Consider the following 12,354-nt stretch of genomic DNA (forward strand, 5'->3'; position numbering starts at 1 on the left):
GGCTTCATTGGAATCAAACTAACACAGGAAACATGAGTGTGAAATATTGAAACATTGGTCAATGACACAACTTGTAGTGGTGGGGGAGGGTTAGGACACTTAAATTAACCCTTGCTGGGTTAATGTATAGCTCACACATCAGCCACAACAACAGTTTCTGAACAATGCTGTCCTGCTTATTTCTCAGTGTGGTATTTCATCCTGTAGGTTTCATTGTGGTGAAAGTTTATATCTCTCCATATCCAGTGACAATGCTAAAATTGAGATGTTGAATTGTCACAATGATTTAAACCACCACATCGGACATGCTAGAGGAGGTCTGATATGAGTGAGATATCTATTATTATTATTATTATTATTGTTGTTATTACTCACGGGGCTCACATCATCATGTAAATCAGGTGTGTGGAGGGGGAAAAAAAATCAAATTTTCCTTATTGAGATGGTAGAAGATTGTGTAATCCGTGTTAGTAATAGTACAGCCTCATGTAATTACCTAGTGAGTCCTTCCACATACCCCAAACTTTATAATAAGAACTTTGTTCATTTAGGAGACAAAAGTACATTATGCAACACTTTGCATACAAGACATCCAAAAATTTTGTGAAAGATACAGATCCTGCAACTTGAAGAGCGTCAAAATGACAAACGTGGATAGTTTGTTTCTCTTTGAAGAATTGTTTCTTAATTTACTCTGCATATTAATGTAAGAACAGCAGTTCTCAAATACTAAATACAAGTGTTCCAGTTACTTTGAAATCACAGCAAACTTTCAAATGAATGAAGTCCCAAGTTCACTTCAATGGCTGACAGTGACTGAAGGGAAGAAAGAGGATTGTGGCTTAATGTACTGTTGATGATGAGGTCATTAAAAGAGACACACAATATTTGATTAGGGAATGGAATCATTCATGTCCTTTTCAAAGGAATCAGCCCAGCATTTGCATTAACCAATTTAAGCAAATCACAGAAAACAAAAACTGCGCTGAAACTTCCTGGAACATTAAAACTGCATGCTGGATTGGAACCAGAACTTGGGATCTCTGCCTCTAATGGCACATTAAAACTGCATGCTGTATTGGAACTTGAACTTGGGATCTCTGCCTCTAATGGACAAGTGCTCTACCAACTGAGCCACCACAGCAGAACTCACAATCTATCCTCAGAGCCTTACTTTCGCCAGAACCTGATCTCCTACCTTCAAAACTTTACAGAAGTTCTCCTGCTATACTTGTGGGACTGGCACTCCCAGAAGAAAGGACATTGCAAAGAAATGGCTTAGCTAAAGGCTGGGGTTGGTTTCCAAAATGAATTTTTATCCTACAATGGAGTGTGTGGACAGGGATTTTAACCACTGTCCTCCCAAATGCAAGTCCACTGTCTTAAACACCACACCATTTCACACAACATGAATGACAATAGAGAAAAATAAACTCTGCTGTTGCTGTCTGCCTTAGATGCATGTCAATGGATTGGAGCAAAGACATTCTCAAAACTTTTAGAGTGACTTCTACAATCAGTGCAGATTAAGATGAGATCACATGCTACAAGCTGTTTAAATAAAGTGATAGTCATCTGTGAATTTCCACTTTCAAACCTAGATTTTGCAAAATGAGTGCTTAACAAAAATGGGCACATAAAATGCTGTTTCATCACAAAATTTTACACACATATAAAATTCTTACATGATAATTGTGAAACAACATCCTCATCTAATGGAAGCACAAAATTGACTTGCAATGGAGGCACAAATTTTCCTCCTTCTTCTGCAGTTTTTGTGTTGTCTTCTTGTTGCTTTTGATGATCTTGTAACGTTAACAAATTCTCCACTATTTCTATGATTCCGCTCCGTACAGAACTGTGTGTCTTTTCTCCAAGCAGGAGCTTCATAATATATGGTAATGGACTTACATCTGGATTGCCTCTTAAGTGTTTTGCAAACAGCACAAAATACCTGAAAATAGAAAAAGAAATCTTAAAGGTTTAAAAGTTTTTTTGGTTACATAGAAGAAAAATTTAATGATAATCTGTCTAAACATAACTTTTGAAACTGCAGCTATCATATGCCACCTTTTCATAATGTTGGACCACTGTTCATGCAGTGTAATTTTTATTCAATTACACATACAATATTAAATAAAAAGTACATGAACACCTAACTAGAAGTTAAGTGATACATTTCCTTACACCTGAGGGAAGTTCAGACCAATGAAAATGATACCTTACTGTTACTGGCGTAGTAATGATAATCTTTCAGATCACTTGTTGAGGTAGGATTCTTATTTCACATAAACCTAACCAAACAATTTACAGTCATATTTATGAGAGTGCTATATAACTAATTTATTCACATGTGTTGCTAAAAGCTGCTGGTATGGTCACAGTATTATATCAAGTCCTACGTCGCCAACCCTATAGCCCCTTCCACCATGAACATTGGGCCGCTTGTTAACACTGCTGCTGTGGCTGCAGGAACTACCGCGGCTGTCACTGTGGCTCCTTCCGCGTTAGTCATCAGCCTTGTCCCCGCAGGCTAACTCAAAGTCGTTACAGCTATTGCTGTAGTGACCTCTTCTGTGACCATCCCTGCATTCTGCGAGCTGTCCCCACTGACCCCTCTGATCCCACTGTGTTCCTCCGGTGCTGGGTGCATTTCCATGCCTCAGTCTCAGCCTCTACTTGTGCCTTTCCTGTTGCCATCTACTGCCGACCGCAGCTATTCCCTAAGCAATCTTCTGGTTCTGCTTTCTTTGGCACCATTTTCATTGTTCATCCCCTGATTGACCTATTGTCTCATTCCAGTTTGCTCTGCTAGGTGCTCGGAGGCTCCTTCCCTGCCTGCTGCACTTATCTGCAATGGTTCCACCATCTCCATTAAGGAATGTGAAGTTGGTATCTGTTCTTTCGGACATTTCCGAAAGAACGGATACCATCTTCTTATAGATAAGGCTAACCGACTAATGATCTTCAGTGTGGATGCACTCATACTGCCTGAACTCTTGTGGGAATTGATAGATTGACTGCTGCGAGTAATGAGTATAGTGGGCAGAGGCACCACAAATGTAGTGTGTGGACAGTAAGTTGGGAACGTGGGTCTCACGGGGAGCATGCCAGAGATAAGTCCCCGCAATCACACTATCCTCTGTGTCCTCGGTGGCTCAGATGGATAGAGCGTCTGCCATGTAAGGAGGAGATACCGGGTTTGTGTCCCAGTTGGGACACACATTTTCAACTATCCCCATTGATATTTATCAATGCCTTTAAGCAGCTAAAGGTCTGGATTCCATTGTATTTTCATATCCTTTAAGAGTGAATGGGTGTAGTATATGCAAGGCTGGCCCCTGTATATTCAGACACCTAGTTTATGGACATGCTTTGTGGGACAGGCATTACCTCAGGCAATTGTTTATCAACAGATGGCTGCACTGTTTACCACCAGGCCTCCTCTGGCTACCACAGTCTCTGGTAGTGCATGCTGCACCACTAAATTGTGTACAGATCGCAGTAAACAGTGCTGCAGTAACAGGAGACCTACTTGTTTCTGCACAGTTGTATATCCACATAATTGTGCACCTGCGTTTTTCCAGTGAGTACTTTGGTCACCGTTGAGTGCCTCAAAGGCCAGTTCAACTCCGGCCTCCACACGGATCGCCAACCATGCCATGAGACAATGCTTGGAACCCTGACGCCTGCCAGCGCAGTAACTCAACTGACAGTGCTGTCTTGCACCTTCACCATGCCCCCAGACAGTGCTGTGTGACCACCGGCCTGGAAGGGCCTGCTTCCATAGCTCATCACCTCTACCAAGGATTGGGACTTTGTACTCAGGCTCACACACTTCATACCACTACGGGAGATCATTTCCATCATAATCTTCAATTGTCACAGGAGGATATTTTCCATCTTATTTCATGTGCGAATTTTGTCCTCGAATTGTACTGTGTTTATTTCATGCTCAATAAACAATGTTACTTCAAGTGTGCTAATCAGTCACTACCAAAGTACATTTACTAAATAAATATTCTGCATTTTATGAGGGATAAACTTACCTGGCATTGTGACTCCAAGTTATAAATAATTCAAGAAGTGCTGTTGGGCTATGGACTCCCTCTGTTGGTAAACGTTCTAATGATGGCCAAACAAACACATCAAATACAGTATCGATTTCAGTTGGAGACCATATGAACTCATCAAATTGTGAGAAAAAGCGAATAAGAGCTGCTGTGCAACTATTACGAAGAGTACGAAGGGCAGGAATGTATGCAGGAAATATCTGAAATTAAAAAAAAAAAAAAAAACAGGTGATACTGAAAGAATTACAATGATAAAACAATCATACTTTACTGTTGTAGTTTTTATGAAATGTAGCAAAATCTGGAATTTTTCTCATTCCCATGTGAAAATATTATAAATCTGAGTGTAGCAGTTTACTAATGTTAGTTACTAATAGCTCCTGAAAGCCAAAAATGTATACTGATTTTTTTCTCAATTCTGAGAATCATGTATAACTTGGAATGACAATTGATATCTCACATAAAGAACTATGGCTCTAGATGTGACTAAACAAACTAGATTTCAGTAACAGATTTAATGGGTGATGTAAATTTTACCAACAATTTTGCACAACCTATCATAAAAAAAGAATGGCATATTTTTGGGATATCTTTCACATGGTGCCCAAACTACATATTTTCATAACACACAAATGTAAATACAAAAACAACAGATACAGCACTTAAAAAATAAATAAACTGAAAACATGTAAATCAAGATGGTGTCTGGTACCTTCCAACGTAACCTAATCCCTGGCCAATGCGACAGGTCACGCCGTCACCACAAACTACACCACAAAATAGTAAAAATAATATTGAATAAGTATTTAAATGAACATTCCAATGTTCTGCTTTTCTGCCAGAAATATATTAGCATGATTTCATGTATCCTGTGCTGCGGCTGGCTGCTTAATGTTGATTTGTGTGTTTACGTAGCTAAAGTGCCGTATTTGGTGATTTTTGTATTTATACTTGTGCACCACAAAAAGATGCACTTTAACTGGTGTAACACATTATAAAGATCTCTCCAAACCACATCATTTTTGGTTCAATGTGTTGCACAAAAATATCTTGAAACCTGATGTCGCTGGATAAAACATTCACTGTATTCCAAGTTAAAAGTGAAGATTGTGTCATTACTGTGGGAAAATGAATTAGAAGTGATTAAACTCATTATTTATTTAGTAATATGAAGGGATGAATATTTCAAAAAGAATTGTTGGAAACATTAAATACACTGGGTTTCTCCTTCAAAAAAGAGTAAAAGCTCTTAAGGTCACATCCACATATTAAATCTGTGCTCACAGCTATATTTCTCATTTCAGTCAAGGGAGGATTATAAACTCTATTAATGCTGACAAGGCAAAGAGTATATTATATGTACCTAAAATAGCAGATCTCAGTTGTGTAAGATGTTCTGAAGGGATACAAAACCTTTCATAATTTAGTGGAAAAGCAACTTTCCATGTCAGCAGGACATGTGGACATGAAATGTCTGGTGTTGTGCTGAAGGCAGTGTGTCTTCCGTGTTCAAAATTTAGACTCCGGGCATCTGTTTTCACACTATAGCGAAGTACTGATGGATCAGTGACAGTGAGTCTCAAAAGAGAACTTTGAAATTCTTCTGTAGAACTTTATACTGTGTATGGCTGCAAAGTTACTTTTTCTTTGATTGATATTGTTTAATGGCTTCAATATAAATGATTTCATTTTAAAAAGTGTAAATAAAATATTTGGTGCCAAGAAATATAACTTTATTATGGTATAACTGCATTTTGGTGAGTGGACTCCTAAATTATTTACAGTTCAATGTGATCGACAGGTATATTTTAATTTTCAACATACCATTGAAAAACAATGAAATAAAATAAAAATAGGAGCATACAATACACAAGAAATAAGTCAGAAACAAATACCAAAATCACCAAAAATAATTGTAAAATTGGAAAAAAAATCAGAATTGTCCATGGGTAACAGCGAAATTGGCAAAAAATAACATTGACACTGGCAAAAAACAACATTGAAACTGGAAAAATAATATGGAAATTGGCCATAAAATAAAATGATTTTGTTCTGCCCTACAAGTAAATAGCTGAAGAGCTGTAACATCTGAAAGCCAAGGTTGTGTAGTTAAGGAGTGGAATGGCTGCCAACTTAAAAAAAACTAATAACAAATCAATAATGAAATTTAAAACAAATGTAACAATAATGGATATTTCTGGATGGAATAATACATAAAATAAAGGAAAGGCAACCACTCACCTATAGTGGAGTGATGTGTGGTTCACAGATGCACACAACACAAAACACTACTCGCATTAGCTTTTGAGCTTTTGGTCCAACAAGGACAAAATGAATAACATTTACTATGTATAATGTACACTTTGATTCTCTGATAATTATTATTTACATCACGAAAGACTTGCATTGCTTACAAAACCAAAATATAGGTTTCAGTTTTGTTCAGTTTAGTGTGTGATTATTCTGACTGATTCAGCATTTATATTTACATAGCTTCATCTCTACTAAGCCCTCCAGCTTCCAGTATTCATCCTATTTTTACTTTCCCTCTTTAACACAGGAGGAACCTCAGGTTTCACAAGTCAACAATTCCATTACATTTTCCATAATACTGTATTACATACAGGTACCGGTATGCATTATTTGAGAAACTGAAGCTGTCTGATAATAGTGTTTAACACAAATTTACTGAGAACAACATGTATACACTGATACATACCATTTCTCTCCTCTCTAACAATCCCTTAACTATGGCACCAACACACAGTATTACTCTTAATACATATGGTAACAGCTGTTGTCCCATAAGTGATCCAAATTTGTCTAACACTACACCCAAAAGATTGACTGAGCTTTGTAGTTGTTTTGGATTAGGTGCACATTCCAAATTTAGTGATTTATCGATAGTAGTAATCATTTCAGTAGTGTCATCTGAAAAAATACACAGTTTTATTTCACCAATATTGTAAACAATTAAACAAATGTTTAAAGTGGAATTCTGAATGTATAGTTCTTTATAAATAATACAAAAAATATGAAAGTCACACATTCTTACATTCTAATATGAGAAGAAAATATTTCATAATATAAGTTTGTGTACAGTATCAAAATACAATACAAACATGAAAGTCTTGGACAACAAGATTTTACACACCAGGGGGAAAAACCCTATGGTTTTACTACTTATTTGTGAAAATGTCAGCAATTGAAATGTTTCAAGGAGTAAAAACTGAAAGGGTTTTTATTGAACATCACTATGAGTGGATGAGGAAGTATCTATGAAATGTACGAGGGTAGGTCAATTATTATCTGCAATTTAGTTATATTTTTGTTTATTCTGGTAGTACAGTCATTTTACTTTGATGACGTATGTTTTGTTTATTTGTTGTTGTATCTTTGTAATTTTCAAGCTGCTAATTTAGTTTCATTATCATTGTCGTGCTGTTAATCACGGCTGTCCGCTATCTATTTGCATTAAAAAAGAGCAACATTCAGTGATCCGTTTTTTGTGGTCGGTAGGCGTATCAGGGGCCAAAATTCATCGAAGACTTTCGGTACAGTAAGGGAACAGTGTTCTGCCACAATGGAGTGTCTACAAATGGATTGAAAAATTACGAAATGGTCGCACAAGAGTTACGCACAATGAAGGAGCTGGACAACCGTTTACCACAACAAATGAAGAATCCATTGAGCGTTCACGTGAAATGATTCTCTTAGACAGATGATTAACTATTGATGAAGTGGCACATCGCCTGCAAATTAGTCATAGTTCTGCCTATGAAATCATCCACAACAGACTTGGGTTTTATAAAGTTTGTGCAAGATGGGTCCCAAAACAACTCACACAGTTTCATAAACAAACGTGCTTGGACATCTGCAAAAAAAATTTGGATTGTTATGGTAACGAAGGGGACAACTTCTTAGACAGGATCATTACTGGTGACGAAATATAGATCCATCATTACGAGCCAGGGAGTAAATGGCAGAGTATGGAATGGAAACATCCAAATTCGCCGCGCAAGAAAAAGTTCAAGACCCAACTGCTTGCAGGAAAACCAATGCTTACAGTTTTTTGGGACACACAAGGTCCAGTACTCAAACATTATGGGGAAAGGGGTACAACAATAACAGTATACGTTACAGTGAGATGCTTACTGCCAGGCTGAAGCCTGCAATTCAAAGCAAACATCGAAGATTGCTGTCAAAAGGTGTTGTGTTGTTGCACAACAATGCTCGTTCACATACAGCTGGCCACACTGCTGAAACACTCCAGAAACTCAAATTTGAAGTACTGGATCATCCTCCATACAGCCCCGATCTTGCCCCTTCTGACCATCACTTGTTTGGTCCACCCAAACAGCCATTAAGGGGTCGTCGATTTGCCTCGGACGAAGCAGTGAAAGAAGTGGTGCATTCCTAGCTCGCAGCTCAACTGAGAACCTTCTTTTATGAGGGCATCAGGAAGCTTGTACAACGATGGTCCAAGTGTGTTGAAACACAAGGACTATGTCAAAAGATGATGTTCTTGTAAGTTTCCTATTTGATTACAATCAAATTTTATAACTACTTTGCGGATAATAATTGACATACCCTTGTACTTTAAGCATTTACAGACCTGGCCATCAGTTAAGGTCATACATGACCTTAAAGAAAATATTCATGTTCACCAGCCTTTGATTTTTATTAAATTGGGGAATGCTATGCCAGAATGAAACCAAAATTTGCAATGGAAATTTCTTTCAACACTACTGTTACCTATTTGTTCACTAATCGAAATGTGAGTATGCACTTATCCTGCCCCATTATGATTCATTCCCATATGACTTAAGACTTAATTTTCACTATTTCATCTTTCCTAGTTTAATTGTTATTGTGGTGAGAAATGAACAGATAGATATCATAGATGGATAGATACACACTAGACTCTCGCTAATCCGGCCCTTAGTAGTCCGGCCTCTCAGTATCCCGGCGCACATCCAAACCACGTGCACAATAACATTTATGACATCAAAAAGGAAACAGATGTTATTCAACAGAACTCAGGACAAATGGATAGCGAGTTGGGAAAACAGAAGGTTATGCGAAAGAGTGAGAATGAAGAACTGGACACAGCTGTTTATAGATGGCTCATACAACAATGCAGTTAAGGAATTCCAGTCAGTGGCCCAATTATAAAGGAAAGAGCAGCTGCATTTAACAAACAACTTGGTGGTAGTAACTTGTTTGCAGTGAGTGTAGGTCGGCTATCAAACTGGAAAAACATGGCATTCAGCAGCTGACAGTCACCGGGGAAAATTGCTCAGCTAACGATAAGGATACTGACGAGTTTGTATACAGGGTAAGGAAGATAATAGAGGAGGAAGATTTAACTGCTGATGCCTTGTATAATGGTGATGAAACAGGACTCTTTTACAAGAAGCTTCCTTCAAAAACATTAGCTGCCAAGAATGAGAAGGAAGCTCGTGGTTACAAGCTACGGAAACAGTGCGTAACATTAATGGCGTGTTGTAATGCAAATGGGAATCATCAACTACCGATTATGGTGATCGGAAAATTCAAACATCCACATTGTTTTCAACACAATGACAGAAATACTCTACCTGTGCAGTATTGTGCTCAGAAGAAAGTGTGGATGGATAGACAAATACTCTCTTGGTGGTTCCATGAAACATTTGTACCAGCAGTGAGAAAAGAGCTAAAGAAGAAAGCACTTCCACTGAAAGCTATCCTTATAACTGACAATGCTCCCAGTCATCCTTCGGATGTTTTTCTGAAGTCTGGTGGTATACAAGCATTTTCTCTCACACCCAACATGACAGCACTAATTCAGCCCATGACCAGGGAATTTTGGAATCAATTAAACTTCATTATCGGCATCCACTTCTCGTCTCCTTGCTGAACTAAAGTGAAAACGACTCTATCGAAACTATGGTGATGACTTGGAAAGCAATTAACATACATGATGATGTTTTCCAAGCAGCCAAAGCATGTGATAAAGAGGAGAGCGCTACCATAATGAAGACCTGGGGAAAATTGTGGTCATCCATTGATGATTTAGGAACCAGGTTTTAAATTGTAAGATATTTCCAGGGGCAGATGTGGACTCTGACCACAATCTATTGGTTATGAACTGTAGATTAAAACTGAATAAACTGCAAAAACGTGAGAATTTAAGGAGATGGGACCTGGATAAACTGAAAGAACCAGAGGTTGTACAAAGTTTCAGGGAGAGCATAAGGGAAAAACTGACAGGAATGGGGGAAAGAAATACAGTAGAAGAAGAATGGGTAGCTCTGACGGATGAACTAGTGAAGGCAGCAGAGGATCAAGTAGGTAAAAAGACGAGGGCTAGTAGAAATCCTTGGGTAAAAGAAGAAATATTGAATTTAATCGATGAAAGGCGAAAATATAAAAAATGCAGTAAATGAAGCAGGCAAAAAGGAATACAAACGTCTCAAAAATGAGACTGACAGGAAGTGCAAAATGGCTAAGCAGGGATGGCTAGAGGACAAATGTAAGGATGTAGAGGCTTATCTCACTAGGGCAAGATAGATACTGCCTACAGGAAAAATAAAGAGACCTTTGGAGAAAAGGGAGCCACTTGTATGAATATCAAGAGCTCAGATGGAAACCCGGTTCTAAGCAAAGAAGGGAAAGCAGAAAGGTGGAAGGAGTATATAGAGGGTCTATACAAGGGCGATGTACTTGAGGACTATATTATGGAAATGGAAGAGGATGTAGATGAATATGAAATGGGAGATACGATATTGCGTGAGGAGTCTGACAGAGCACTGAAGACCTGAGTCGATACAAGGCCCCGAGAGTAGACAACATTCCATTAGAACTACTGACGGCCTTGGGAGAGCCAGTCCTGACAAAATTCTACCATCTGGTGAGCAAGATGTATGAGACAGGCAAAATTCCCTCAGACTTCAAGAAGAATATAATAATTCCAACCCCAAAGAAAGCAGATGTTGACAGATGTGAAAATTACCGAACTATCAGTTTAATAAGTCACGGATGCCAAATACTAATGCGAATTCTTTACAGACAAAGGGAAAAACTGGTAGAAGCTGACCTTGGGGAAGATCAGTTTGCATTCCGTAGAAATATTGGAACAAGTGAGGCAATACTGACCCTACAACTTATCTTAGAAAATAGATTAAGGAAAGGCAAACCTACATTTCTAGCATTTGTAGACTTGGAGAAAGCTTTTGACAATGTTGACTGGAATACTCTCTTTCAAATTCTGAAGGTGGCAGGGGTAAAATACAGGGAGCAATAAGCTATTTACAATTTGTACAGAAACCAGATGCCAGTTATAAGAGTCGAGGGACATGAAAGGGAAGCAGTGGTTGGGAAGGGAGTGAGACAGGGTTGTAGCCTGTCCCCGATGTTATTCAATCAGTATATTGAGCAAGCAGTAAAGGACACAAAAGAAAAATTCGGAGTAGGTATTAAAATCCATGCCGATGACATTGTAATTCTGTCAGAGACAGCAAAGGACTTGGAAGAACAGTTGAACGGAATGGACAGTGTCTTGAAAGGGGGATATAAGATGAAAATCAACAAAATCAAAACGAGGATAATGGAATGTAGTTGAATTAAGTCGGGTGATGCTGAGGGAATTAGACTAGGAAATGAGACACTTAAAGTAGTAAAGGAGTTTTGCTATTTGAGGACCAAAATAACTGATGATGGTCAAGGTAGAGAGGATACAAAATGTAGACTGGCAATGGCAAGGAAAGCGTTTCTGAAGAAGAGAAATTTGTTAACATCGAGTACAGATTTAAGCCTCAGGAAGTCGTTTCTGGAAGTATTTGTATGGAGTGTAGCCATGTATGGAAGTGAAACATGGACGATAAATAGTTTGGACAAGAAGAGAATAGAAGCTTTCGAAATTTGGTGCTACATAAGAATGCTGAAGATTAGATGGGTAGATCACATAAACTAATGAGGAGGTATAATTCTGGTAAACATTTTTGGAATACAGTGATCAATAGATTATTATATTTTGACTAAAGTTCAGTCTTGATCACACCATTTATGTTTCAATGATGTAGGTAACCGGTTTCGGTTATTTTTACATAACCATCATCAGACCTGTGGATTAATTTTAGGAAATACTAGAAACCAATCTTTAAATAAAATGAAAGTGTCTAATGACGTCAAAATTTAACAAGATAAAATACAATTAATTATACCCATGGCTCCCTTAGGATGGTAGGCGGAGCTCTCCTCAGCTGCTACGAAGTCAACTGATGGTTGTGAGTGCTGAGCA

General features: G+C 38.1%; 1 protein-coding gene across 1 annotated transcript in view; it reads right to left on the reverse strand.

Annotated features, from left to right (window-relative positions):
• LOC124625459 (small subunit processome component 20 homolog) overlaps positions 1-12,354 on the reverse strand; it is a 208,888-nt gene that overhangs the window by 121,344 nt on the left and 75,190 nt on the right. The window contains exons 15-17 of the mRNA XM_047149176.1: positions 6,793-7,004; positions 4,050-4,273; positions 1,686-1,954 (exon numbers count right to left, since the gene is read on the reverse strand). Coding sequence (XP_047005132.1) covers positions 1,686-1,954; positions 4,050-4,273; positions 6,793-7,004 — 705 coding nt within the window. The remainder of the gene's footprint in view (positions 1-1,685; positions 1,955-4,049; positions 4,274-6,792; positions 7,005-12,354) is intronic.

Source organism: Schistocerca americana, chromosome 1 (assembly GCF_021461395.2).
Source record: "Schistocerca americana isolate TAMUIC-IGC-003095 chromosome 1, iqSchAmer2.1, whole genome shotgun sequence".
NCBI lineage: Eukaryota > Metazoa > Arthropoda > Insecta > Orthoptera > Acrididae > Schistocerca > Schistocerca americana.